This window comes from Vitis riparia, chromosome 1, assembly GCF_004353265.1.
Source record: "Vitis riparia cultivar Riparia Gloire de Montpellier isolate 1030 chromosome 1, EGFV_Vit.rip_1.0, whole genome shotgun sequence".
Lineage (NCBI taxonomy): Eukaryota > Viridiplantae > Streptophyta > Magnoliopsida > Vitales > Vitaceae > Vitis > Vitis riparia.
Genome location: NC_048431.1, coordinates 1,383,299 through 1,396,874, shown reverse-complemented (window position 1 = coordinate 1,396,874; position 13,576 = coordinate 1,383,299). Strand labels below are relative to the sequence as shown.

Genomic DNA, 13,576 nt, shown 5'->3' with positions numbered 1-13,576 from the left:
TTGTCGTATAAATAATATTCTATTCTTGTTCTCATTAGGATTTTGATTCATTTTTATATGGTATTAGGATTCGTTTTTATTCCTAAATTATTTATTATTCAAAATGCAGTGATAAAAATAGAAATAAAGATAAATTAAATTATGATCTGAAAGACAGAAATCGAAACCCTAATAAGAGTGAGTTTTCATTTCCATAAGAATTAGATTTTGTTTTTTTTTTTTTTTTTAATAAATAATTCAAATATAGTAACGAATGGAGAAAGAATTCTTGTTATCAGGAAATCCGAATTTGATGCCGAGAAAATGTAGGAATACTCGATGATGTGGAATGACTATTCGAATTTAGACATCTATAAATTAGGGAACCCTAAAACCAGAAAATCACACGCACCCAGGATGAAGAACAATCCAGTTTCAATCCCTGATGAGTTAGTTTTTGAAATACTCACCTATATTCCCGTCAAATCTCTACTCCAATGCAGTGGTGTTTGCAAGAGCTGGCGGTCTATGATCTCCGACCCATCGTTCATCGAGGCCCATCGATCCCGTTCAGCTACCACTCTCCTCATCTCCTTCCCCGACATGCACCGCCCTCGCAGGAAGCATCATCTCTTCTCCATAAGCGATGGAGAAGCGCGCCAACTCTCCGGATCTCATCACTGGAATACTTCTCAGTCCGTAAACGGCTTGATTTGTCTCTACGAGCAGCACGATCGTTCGTTTCCGAAACTATCCTTTCGCGTGACTCTCTGCAATCCTAGCACTGGAGAACGCGTGACTCTTCCACCCACACACTTCTCAAACCCAGACTTGTGTTTCGACCACCAGCACATCTCTCTGGGGTTCGACCCTTCCACCAAGACCTACAAAATCCTGAAGGTATGGTTCGAAAGATACAACAGCATCATGTGTGAGATTCTCACTCTGGGCAGCCACGCATGGAGAATCATCAAAGATGGCCTAGAATATACATTGGAAGCAAAGGGGATTTGCCTCAACGGGACTATATATTGGGCCGATGCAAGGCATATATCTGAAGACTATCCTCACTTCGTCGTCATGCAGAACAGAGTGATAGCATTCGACGTTGGAGAAGAGAAGTTCCGATCTGTTCCCGTCCCGCCGGAAGCCCCCATATGGGATAAATGCATGTCGAGCATCATACAAATCGGTGGGCACATGGCCATTGCAGACTACCAACACGTGGCGACAGGCATTAGTACTGTTATGCTAATCTGGAAATTGGAGGATTCTGTAAATGGGATCTGGAGCCAGAAGAGAATTCTGCTGCCTGAATCTTGGATACACAGGTCGGTACCAAACCCAAGATTGTGTCATTTCTGCGTTGCTTCCAGTGACGGTGGTAACATTATATTGATTCCCAGCGGGTTTTTTAGAGACTTTTATGTGCTTCACTGTAACGTAGAGGAAGGGCGTCTGCGGAGGGAGGCTATACGTCGGCCACCTCAGGATGATTGGGATTCTCGTTCTTCAATTGTTACTTCTCGTCAAGTCTGTGAGTATGTGGAGAGTCTGGTTTCTTTGAAGGAAATTTGCAGGTTGTAGTGGTTTTGATTCCGGTCCTTCTGAGAGGTAAGGAATTTTTTAGTTATTTTTCTTTTCTTCGCAATTTGTTTTTATAATTAATCCAAATATAATACAAAAACAAAAATCTTGCCCCAGTTGATTTCTATTATATTCAATGAGGAGACCTTTTTAATAAACCTTTTTTCTTTAAGAAAAATGAAATAATATAATATGAAAAAAAAGTTCAAAAAAAAAATTAATCCATAATATTAATAGATGAAAATCTTGTATTTGAATTCTGAAAAATAATTTTGAATTATTTTAAGAAATAAACAAAATTATTATATTTTTTACTTATTCTTCGAGAAGATATAACACAAAAGTTTACAATTTTAGATTTCTTTGAAAACATTATCTAATTTGAGAATAAAATATTAAAAAATTACCAATATATTTTTTTAGTTAAATTAGGGAACCCTAAAACCAGAAAAACCAGAAAATCACGCCCCCTTCCCCCCTCCCACTCCCACTCCCACTCCAAGAATGGAGAATGATTCGGATGATGACTTGGTTTTTGATATATTCATTAATCACGGGCCTTCAAATGTGTTAGCAAGAAGTGGTTAAAACCAAGAAAATACTAAAAAAAAAAAAAAAAAAATGCATAGTTGGTTGTTCTATACAAAATATAAAAAAATTAAATTATAATTATAATTAATTAAAAACTTATGTATTTTTAAATTATTTAATATTTATATTGATGAGTTAAAATAAATAAAATGAGTTTAAAGTAACAAAAAAATAATAATTTATCTAACTTTTTATTTATTTTTTATTTTTTATTTTTCTTCACTTTTTCTTTATTTTTACTTTTCCTTTGTATTTTCTTTCATTTATATTTTCCTTCCAAATTTTTTGGCAACCAAACATAACATTAGAAAACCGTGTACAAGATATTGACATTAAATCCAATATGAAAGTAAACCACAATTGTCTTCGTACAACCTTGAGCATTAATTCAGACATTTTTGCTGCCAAGTCGATCAAAGTTTGGATGAGGAATTGAGTGTGCCCGAAACCATTAGGGTTCTTAGTGATAAACTACTGTTGTTAGAGTTGGGTACGAAGTATCGAGATTGATGCACTAAATCTTCAATCTTTTACATATGATGGTATATAAACCTTATGAGATCACTATGCACACTCTCGAATCTCAAATCTTTATCATTGATGAATGCACTTATTACAGATAGCTAAATTGAAGATAATGTTTTAAAATTTATTAGTCTGAAGAATTTGGAAATCAATGGATGCAAAAATTTGTATAAAGTTAAAATCTCTCATTGATAGCTTAAGAACTTTGAATTTATTATTTTGGTAATGAAGTGGAGCTCGAGTTCAAGCTTATCATCCCAAATTTAGTTTCATAACTTCAACTCAGTTCAAAGCTAGGCTTTCATTGACACATATTTCTGCCATGGTTTCTTGCATTGAGACATTTACTTGTATAGTACGAGCATTGTAAAGTATTGATGCTTGAGTTTAAAAGGGTATGTCTTCTTGTCTTCTTCAACAAATTGATGAATTTCAATTTCTCTTATGCTAAGTTTGGATTCAGGATAATTTTTTATTGACATTAAATCCATTTTTTCTTCATATTTTTTAAAGGTTTTTTCCTCATAGTTTCTAAGAACCAAACATAATCCTAGGCTTCATATGCTAGTAGTAAAATTCCTTACAACAACTTATTTCTGTTATGTTTATGATTTATATTATAAGCGGTTTTCTGAAAAGAACTTATAGATTGATAGATTGCTCTTATGTTTGATCTCAAGTATTTGAGGGTAGAAGTTAATTCATATTGAGTGAGTTACAACCCCTTTAAAAAATTGAGTTGTAAAGACTTGCGGACTAAAAAACAAAACATATATGGGAAATTAAATTTATGATTTAAATGAGATTTCTCTCTCGAAATATTTCCTCAAAATCTTAAAAATTAAAATTATATAATTCTAGACCAATGCAATTCCTCTCACAATATTTTTTAAAATCTTAAAGAAACAAAATTTATGTTTCAAAAAAATACTTCAAAGCCCAAATATTTAAAATCACAAGACTCATCTCATCTATTTAAACATATAAATAGATGAAATTCATTGAACATGAAATTCGTACTTCATACGAATTATTCTACACTACATTTTAGGTGTTTGGGATATGGGAAGAACAAAATTAGTATTTGATGCTGAGAAAATAGAGAAATCCCTATTTGAATAGGATTTGGAGTCGGGGAGTTGTTTGTGGCTCACTACAACTTGGATACAGGGATAGGGAAGACACCTGCTCCATGTAGATGCAGGAAGATGGGAAAAATGAGAAACTGTCCCATATATAAAAATATCATTTAAGAGACACCAAAAAAACAGATCCACACTAGGTTCTGAATAAAAAAATACAAAAATTGTCTCAAAATTTGAGCCGAAAGTATGAACCATCAACAGAAACTATTGCGTTTAAGTGAGAGAAAATGATGATGAGAATATAAGCAAAGTTCATAATCTGCAAGTAGAATACCCGTTACACCACTTGATAGTTCTCCGTGATTAGAGTGGTTCTCTGAGAAAACTTCGGAGGCGGGCCACCTCTCAGCGGTAAAACATTAACAACCTACAGAAAAAGTACAAATTCATGTGTAAGTGCACTAAATCCATCTTATGGGTGATGTTTGATCAGAGCGATACTTAGTGTATATATACTTTTTACAGTGTCTGATAGAAACTGTGGGATGCTCTGAAATTAAAATACCAGGACTGGTACCAGCTGATCCATATTTATCTATTGATCATGTTGTAACCTGAAGTTGCCATAACTAAGGCAAACTGACGAGAAAAGGTTTGTGCCTCTATATATGAAGGTAGGTCAGTCAGGTTAGTTTACCCTACACCTCAACCAAAAACCAAATCAACCTTGGGATGATTTGCTAATTGGGTCGCACTGACTATTAGCATTACCAGAGAATCTAGTATGAATTATGTAGAAGTTGAAAGTGCAACGCAAACCTTTAGGTCACTGAATGTCTTTGCAGCAGTAAACCGAACAGAAATGGGAAAGAAAACTGACGAATCTGCTGGAGGAACAACAAACTCCATTGATCCACTGCCAATGTTTAAGTGGTGAAAACAAAACACGTAAGTACTACTGATTATGATATCCAACACAAGATTGAAAGTGAAAAAAACTTCACTATTGACGAACCTGCGATTTGAGTTGTCAATGAGAAGTATGGACCACTCCAAGATAGAATTTCTGGAGTCATACCTGCAGGGTTTAAAAAAATAAAATAAAATTTTGAGAACTTCACTCATATTAGAAAAAAAAAACGAAAATAAAGGAAAAGGAATACTAGAAAATGTTTGAGAACCAATTATATCGTGAAGTACTTCAATGGTGCAAAAGTTGATCTTTGGACCCAGCTTAGGGTTTAAAAAAATAAAATAAAATTTTGAGAACTTCACTCATATTAGAAAAAAAAAAAAAAACGAAAATAAAGGCAAAGGAATACTAGAAAATGTTTGAGAACCAATTATATCGTGAAGTACTTCAATGGTGCAAAAGTTGATCTTTGGACCCAGCTTAGGGTTTAAAAAAATAAAATAAAATTTTGAGAACTTCACTCATATTAGAAAAAAAAAAAAAAAAACGAAAATAAAGGCAAAGGAATACTAGAAAATGTTTGAGAACCAATTATATCGTGAAGTACTTCAATGGCGCAAAAGTTGATCTTTGGACCCAGCTTATGATCTGGCAAGTAAAAACATAAAAAAGAAAGAGATCTACCATTCAAACTTAAGTGGAATATGTTAACTGCTTACAGCATTTTAGGAGAAATACAGAGAAATTTTTCAAGTCATAGCAAATTAAAGTGGAATATGTGAATTTCTTAAGAGCATTTTAGCATTTCTCCTTTCATCCAAACAAGCGCATTGGCTTCTTCCATTCATGAATTTCAAACTTCTTGATGGGTGGGGAAGGGGAGAGAGAGAGAGAGACTATCAACACAGACAGGCTAACTAGGTCCAAGTTCTCTGGGGTAAAACTGTAAACCTACAGTGACCCTTCCATCTTGCTTCCGACAGATGACAACAATATACCATGTAAGCATAGCTGTTGCACCAACATATCCAACTAATAAAATCCAAACTTCAACCAGGACTCAATAGCTTCTAAAGCCTGAAGTACTCTTGTAGAATAGCACATTAAATTTTCACAAAATAAAATCAATATAAATTAAAATAAATTGGAATTCCCCACCTCCATTCCCCATCAATTTGCTTCACATTAGGTGCCTCACGAAGAGCTGGAAGAGGAACAGAGATCACAACATTTCGCAGATCAAACATTGATGAAGCTTCGTATTCAATGCTGACATAAGTTTCATTTCCAGAAACAGATGGCCAGCAGTTAACTGCAAAACAAATCAAATTATATAAATGATTACCACACAATACAAACCAAAATGATATATTGCATAAGACTGAAACCCACTTGTTAGTGGCACATCTGACTCATCCACACTTTGCATTCTCCACTTCAAAAGACCGACACCTGCCGCATCACCTCCTTGACCAGTGGGAAATGGCCTATTTGGATCCTTCAGGCCTAGAATATTTTCATTCGAAAATAGTTCTTTGTTGATGTTAGGATGAGTTTTGAAAAGGATGCCTGGATTGCTCCCAGTCTCGATCTGAAAACAATTGTAAAACAAATTTAGTGAAACTGCAAAATGCTTCCACAGCAAGTTTAAAAAAAAATGAAGGCCCAACAAATCATCACTTTAAAAATGTCTATCAGAAGTTCTGTAAAAAGGTAATCAACCTTTGGCAAGGTTAAGGACTGCAAAGATCACATTTAATTTTTTATGTATCAGTTCACATATTTATCATTGATTACACACTGAACTCCTTAAATCTCATGAACAAAATTGGGAGCTTTGCTAATCAGAACAAGATTAACAATCCAACAATGAAGATGGATCACTAAGGCTATGTTTGGTTCCCCGAAAATTTGAGGGAAAATGTGAGGGAAGGAAAATAGAGAAGAAAAGTGGAAGGAAAGAAAAAGTGAGGGAAAATAAAAAATAGATGTAAAGTTTATAAATTATTTTTCTATGATACCTCAAACTCATTTTACTTATCTTAACTCTTTGATATAAAGATTAAATAATTTGAAAACGTACAAAAGAGATTAATGGTTGCCATTTTGAGTGAGGATGCCCTATTGGAATGGATGAAGAGGTAAACACTTCCTAAAATGACTATAGTACAATTTAGAAAACACTTTTTAAAAAGTTGAAAAATTACTTGTCGTACTTCCTAGAGAAGCACTTAATGGGTGATTATTCCAAAACCACTTCTAGAGAAAACACTTCTACTAAAAGTGCTTCAAATAGAAACATTGTCAAATGCACTCTAAGTCAATTTAGATGTTTTCACTATGTGCAACAAATATAAATGAATGCACCGTTCAGGACTGACATGATTAAGATTGATGGCGTTGTGAGATGAACAAAAGAACAACATAGGTATTATAATCAACAAAAATCTGGCCCCATGTAGAGATGACAGGCAAAACAAGCTTCGAGCAACAGCAGTTGTAATAAGATGTTGTTAGCATACTTCTATGTCCAGTGAAGAGGGGCCAGAGAAGATTATGTCACATAGGAAAAAAGGTTTTGACTTTGATAGGGTCCAAATAAATTGCACAATATTAAGTGAAATAAAATGGGCAGTTCTTGAACATCTACTAATATTTTTTGATAGATAAAACACAGAAAATATATTAGAAGAAGGGAGCAAGAAGGCAACCCGAAGCATACAGGGAGTATACACGAGAAACCCCTCAACAAAAAACACAAGAAAGCAAACACTCACCAACCCTCAATTAGAACCCAACCAATCAACAAAGTTAATTAAGGAACGGGGTTCACCATACCATGCCATTATTTTTCATCTCTAGTCAAGTATTTTTATGGACTCCTGTTTCGTGTGTAATATTGTATAGTATGTTCACAGAGTAAGGAGGACAAACCCATGCTTGTGAAGAATATTTCCAAACTAAACATTTAGCAAAATTAAACTTGAGAAGCCTCACTCTAAGCCCATTTGTATAGCTGATAATTAATGTCAACCTAACTGTTCCTCCAAAGATTCCAGAGTAATTTTTCTTTCTTTCTTTTTTTTTTTTTTTTTGATAGGTCAGAGTAATTTTTCTTTTTACAACTATATTCATCGTAATATTACGTTTAATCAAATCAGCATTATGCAAGTCAAAGTTACCAGTTCCACATGTGATATTATTTTAACATTAAAGCTACTACCTAATCCACATGTGTGCACATAGCTATTACCTGAACTTGGATTAATCCATCTTCCTGGTTAAGGATTTGAAGTGACAATGTTCCCTGAACATCAAAGTTGCTCACTCCACCATCGCGCTTTAGCGTCACATTAAGTCTCTCTTCAGCACTCAATGTAATGGGGTCAGTTAGTGGTGGTGCGGCTGACCTGGTTGGACCAGCTTTGGGGTGCACATCCTCAAGAATCACTTCGCCTTCAGCCTTCAAAGATTCCAAGAACTGGTTTGCCTTTTGTGTTTTGTTAAGCTGCATACCAAGGCCTTTAGGAGGAGCAGTGGCAGATGAAGATGGACGACCTGTTGATGCAAAATGTTTGTTTTTTTTTCATAAACAATCATCTAAACAGTTACCAAGGAAAAGAGACATACTTTATCTCATGAAGACATGACCAGCAGACAATTTTAAACTAGAAACTACTATAATATTAGATATTGATACTAAATGATCTAATACATGTATGAGGCAAGTAATTGCAACCAATTTTCACTAGACGGTATCAGGTGGTAAAATAGACAAATCCCCAAGGTAGGAAGGACTTCTTATTCTCCACTTCTTATTCTCTTCTGAATTACTGTTACAACATCATGCTAAATTGAATTTTGAAATCTATTTTGCAAAACAAGAGGAATTCAGACAAAAGAAAAAAGGTCCAAAAATGGGCATCAGTTTCCATTTTAAAGGGGATCAAGATCCCTGCCAAATATCAACCATGAGTTCTTTCAGCTAGTTTTGGGGATTACCAGACCTAACCTAGCCTTTATATAATAGGGATTCTACAGGATGTTTTAACTAATAATATAGACTGTGTAGCAGAGGAAAACAACAGGATAATGAATATCCACTAAAATAACACAATTCCTGTATGATGGCCATCAACCAATCTCTACCCAAACAGGATAATGAACATCTACTAATTGAGCAAGATGATACAGTGATCTAGGTTGCATATCTTCTACAACAACACAATTCCTGGACAATGAAAGGATAATTTTGCAGATCTATCCAAAATGCACAGCTCAAGTTTTCAATAATGCAGGAGAATGACAGGGCAGTCAAGTCTTCATTTTCACAAGTAATTTAAAATTTTGAACTAAGCACCAGACTCAATAAAGAATTTTGAATTATAGAGCCATATTTCAGTGTAATTGAGTAATAGAGCTGTATTTCAGTGCAATGAAAAAAATTTGGTACGCTAAATTGAAAACATTACTTACAATTACTTTTATTGCTTTGACCTGGACATAGGTTTTTCTCCCAAACCAATGAGGGAAGGGACATGGGTGGCTTTTAAGGCAATTGCAGGAAAAAAAAAGACCAATTGCATTATGCTGTGATAAAAAAAAATAGACATGCAGATTGCTTGGATGCATTCTTCATTTTCCTTTTTGTCACCCGCTGGTGTAGCTTATATCAAGTATATCCTGCAGTGTTTTGGACTTGTTCTTACAACTTTTTTATCAGACTTTTGTATATTTTGGAAATGCCAAAAGCTGGGTTCCGAATGTCTTCTCACTTGATAACAATGAAAGACTTTCATCAGAAACTAAAGTTATAACTTCCTCTTCTTTTTTCCTTTTTGTTTAAAAAAAAATGAAAAATTCACATGAGAATTAGATTTTTTTTATAGGAAAATGAGAATTAGTATTAATAGCACCTAAGAGGAGATGTATCAAAGGGCATACAAAGTATACAATAGACGCCTAATCCAAGCGAGAAAAGGTCAAACAAAAAGGCACCTCTACTTACTTGAAGCTCAGCTAATCTACAAGATCTATCATAAGCATTGATACCAATTCACAAAAGTATACATAAAATCAGATTTTATTGCTTGGTCTATTGGCTCAACATCATTAAACATAAAATAGTCCAAAACAAGTACAATGGAGAGGCTGAAAATTTTATCGACTGAAAAATTCACACAAGAATTAGATTAGAACCCACAATTTTTAAGGTATCATTTTATTTCATAGAATGAGAAAAATTGAGGTTGGATGGTTGGTTTGGCAAAGTAAACAGATGGGACAGTTGGACACTGGAAATTTTCTACAGCATGAGTCATCAAGGATTCAAATCCACAACCATATGCATAAAACCCTAAGAAGAAAGCCATCAAGGGCAATAATGAAATTAATATCATCAGCTCATCAAAATTAAGAGTAAATTTGAATAATTTATCCACATGCAAGGCACAAACCTTTGGACTTGGTAGAGAAGGAGTCGATATCAGTGGTCAATCCAAACCCAGAGCCACTTCCAAAACCACCACCACCGCTGCTAGATATACTCATATCATTAAAGGTACTCTCAATTCTTCCAGAACCCATCGACTGTAAAGACATAAAACCTCCTTTCTCACCTCTATTCTTTTCAATCTGTGGAGTATGTCAAATGAATTTTAGATGGGTTAGTTTACAGAAACACAAGAAAATGATGAAAGGAGAAAAATTAATACAGAGGCCTCTGCAGGAAGACCCTAAAATACCTTGCTTTTGTCTATCTCACTAGCTTTGCGCTTCATCACATCCTTTGTCTCATTTATCTTGCTCTGCAATACCAGCTTGTGCAGCTTCTCTTCGTGACTCTCCATCTCACAGTACTGCTTAACTTGTGCAACAGTCACATTTTCCTTGTGCCCAAGGGAGATGACCTCATCAAAAGCAAAAATGAGCTCAAAAGCTGTCTTGCAAACGCCCTCCTCATCCAAAGAGACAGAATATTCAGGAACCTAAAAAGAGTTAAGGATTGGACCAGGCTTCCATGCATTGTTGTCTCAGAAAAATGGCGATCTTGCAAAGCATCATATGGCTCTGAAATTTTTTTATAAATGTTTACAGGCAGCATAAATAGACCAAGAAAAATTGGGATCTAGATCCATGCTAGGGAATGTATCATAAGTCAAATATGCTCCTAAACTTATCTAGGACAGGTGGACCCAAAAATGGAAAAACGTGAAAACACAAATTAAAATCATAGATCAAGAAAAAAAAAAAGGATACAAGCTTTGAAAGCAGCCTCAGAGTTTCCAAGTCTTCAAGAATGTTGCTCTGTTTATTAGTTACTAATAGCAGGTACAATGCCTCAATTGGCTGGTAAACATACCGCACATTTTCAGTCTCAACATAAGTATGTTGTTTCCCTGTGCCTACCAACTTGGGAAAAGCAGCAAGAAGAGCCTCAATTCTTATACGAGTCATATCCACAAATTGCCTAGAAACAAGCACTGGAAAAAAATATAGAAGAAATAAAATAAAATCTTTAGCAGAAGCAACTTAAAGATACTAAATCATAATGACTTGGTCACTAGCAAAATACATTTTTCACTAATTAAATCCAGTTTCCTTCCAAAGAGTGTAAGAAGTAGGCCAAGAACTAACCTTTCCCAGACTTGCTTACAATAGAAGCTGCAAGAACAACCTATATCACAAACAAACAGGAGAATAAGAAGGAAATTTCACCCCCAAAAAAAAAATGAATAAAAAATTAAATTAAATTATAAAAAAAAACAGAGAGAAACACAATTAATGAATATAAATTACATAAAAAGACAACTACAAATAAATTACATGATGAGTGCCAACAATTGAATAAAACAACACCAGAACAAATTTCTTTTGGACACGAGTTTATGACAAAATTTAGAGGTCTAAAATCTAAAGAAATCTTAGATGATTTCTTATGAAATCAAGCTTCTTTTTTTGTCTTGTAAGACTGCCCTAAATATGAATAAAAAAGTCAATTTAGTCAAATCCTGAAGGAAAGTTTACTAGAATGTTAAAGAAAAATTTTGAGCTTTAATCTTTAGTATTCATATTTAAATTTTTAGTGTTCTTTTGTTGATACAATTAAATCAATTATTTATGGTAGATATTTACATTAAAGCTTGCTGAAATACATCGGTTCTATGCCTTCTAATTCCATTAAGAACAAATTCTAAACATCAGAAAAAGAAAATAAGTATATAAATTTACCATCTTGGCTTATTGGGATCTGACAATGACCAATTCAGAGGCAGCAAGACAGGATGTATCGTGCACCTACAAATAAAATTCAGTTAAAGACAAAGATTACAAAACACGCACGACCAACCCCACCAAGAAATTCCTGGCAAAAATGTTCTCTTAAGAAAAGCGTCAGACAAGCAAATGGTAGGAAGAAGATTATCAAGTGGTACAATTACCTATTCCCAGTAATTTTAATAGTAAGTAGTAAGCACAAATATCATACATACCTGAACCTAACAATTCAATTAAAGACATCCTAAACACAATTTCAATGGCAACCACACATTTATATTACAAACATTCCAATATAATTTTACCAAGCTCATAAATATGCAATTAATGTCAACACTAGGGCCATCATGTAATTGGAAAAAAAATGAAATTCTAGAAGAAAATTTCAAAACCAAAGGGAACTAACAATTTTGAAAATCCAATCTAAAATTTTCAAGCCAGTTTTGACAATATATTTTGACAGTAACTTCCAGTTATGCAAATTACCTGCAAATTTGAAAACTCCAAGACTTAAATCACCACCTCATTATGAAAATCCTTTTGGCTCATATCTGAGTAAATCTGACTCTCATTTCAAGAGACCAAGACAACAAACACAACTGAGAACCAGTAGTTAATAAGGTTGGATTAAACTTTTTATTTTTCTTTTTTTTATTTGATAAAGGATTGCATTCTTCAAAACAAAGGGAACAACAATTTGACAGTTTCTTCTTTCTAAATACCAGCATTAAGGTGAACCTGCCCACCCTAAACATCTCTTGCACATATTTCGTTTTCATGACCAAAAGGTAATTCATTCCATTTAGCCACCAATAAACATAAACCGCAGTGAATAATTTCATCTTCAAAATTCAGAGCCACTACACCAAACTCATCACCAAAGCAATCCAAACTTCACAATGAACTAAAACACGCAACAGTCCATTCGAAGTCCGACCGAGATTAAAATCAAGCACAATAAACAAAGCAATCACCGAGATCAGATCTACACGCTCAAACAACTAGAACTTAAGGGCTCTCAAACAAAGGATAAACCTAAGAGGGTCTCAGATCTTCCACTAGTGGGCACGACAACGCACAATATCCATGATTTAGTTCAATTGTACTCAAATTTCCTTCACTTTTCTCGTGGTTTTTATCGGAAAACAGACAGAGGGGCTGGAGTGAAGAAAACCTAGCCGCAGGAATCGGAGGAATTGGCGATGGAGAAAGAAAGGTTACATTCACAAACAACTGGTAGCGGATGAGAGAGATCAGAAAGTGAGATCTGAGACGAAGCGACGCGTACCTGGATCTGGAACCGAGAGGCCTCCCCTGAAGTCGATCTAATGCTGTTTGGTTTGTGAGAATCGGTGAGAAGTAACCAACTGCCGAAGAATGCGATTTATTATTAATTTATTATTTACTTATTCACCCGACAATACCACGCTCAGTAATGGGCTACGATTTGGAGTCCAGGCCCATTACATGGGAGGCCCATTTTTTAAAAATCCGACCCGGTAATCTAGCCTAACCGTCGAGTATATATGGTAATAAATTATATTATCAAATATAATAATACATATATATATATATATATATATATATATATATATATAATTTTAAGACCTAAATTTGAGAT

At 34.4% G+C, this 13,576-nt stretch overlaps 2 protein-coding genes across 3 annotated transcripts; one reads left to right on the top strand and one right to left on the bottom strand.

The window, feature by feature from the left end:
• Nucleotides 1-425: 425 nt before the first annotated feature.
• On the top strand, nt 426-1,593 carry LOC117924387 (F-box protein At5g65850-like). Of its 2 annotated transcripts, none has more exons than XM_034843024.1 (2): nt 426-1,310; nt 1,398-1,593. In XM_034843024.1, exons 1-2 carry the CDS (start codon nt 508-510, stop codon nt 1,564-1,566), a joined length of 972 nt encoding a protein of 323 aa, XP_034698915.1. In that variant the 5' UTR covers nt 426-507; the 3' UTR covers nt 1,567-1,593. The 2 variants fall into 2 exon arrangements, with proteins under 2 accessions (XP_034698915.1, XP_034698907.1); XM_034843016.1 differs by having other exon boundaries at nt 1,386-1,593.
• Nucleotides 1,594-3,891: 2,298 nt separating this feature from the next.
• On the bottom strand, nt 3,892-13,326 carry LOC117917004 (coatomer subunit delta). The gene is made up of 12 exons (XM_034833244.1): nt 13,244-13,326; nt 11,911-11,976; nt 11,317-11,356; nt 10,939-11,162; nt 10,425-10,667; nt 10,137-10,314; nt 7,934-8,238; nt 6,073-6,271; nt 5,839-5,992; nt 4,783-4,845; nt 4,587-4,683; nt 3,892-4,194 (listed from the first exon to the last, which is right to left on the bottom strand). Exons 2-12 carry the CDS (start codon nt 11,911-11,913, stop codon nt 4,105-4,107), a joined length of 1,596 nt encoding a protein of 531 aa, XP_034689135.1. The 5' UTR covers nt 11,914-11,976; nt 13,244-13,326; the 3' UTR covers nt 3,892-4,104.
• Nucleotides 13,327-13,576: the final 250 nt, after the last annotated feature.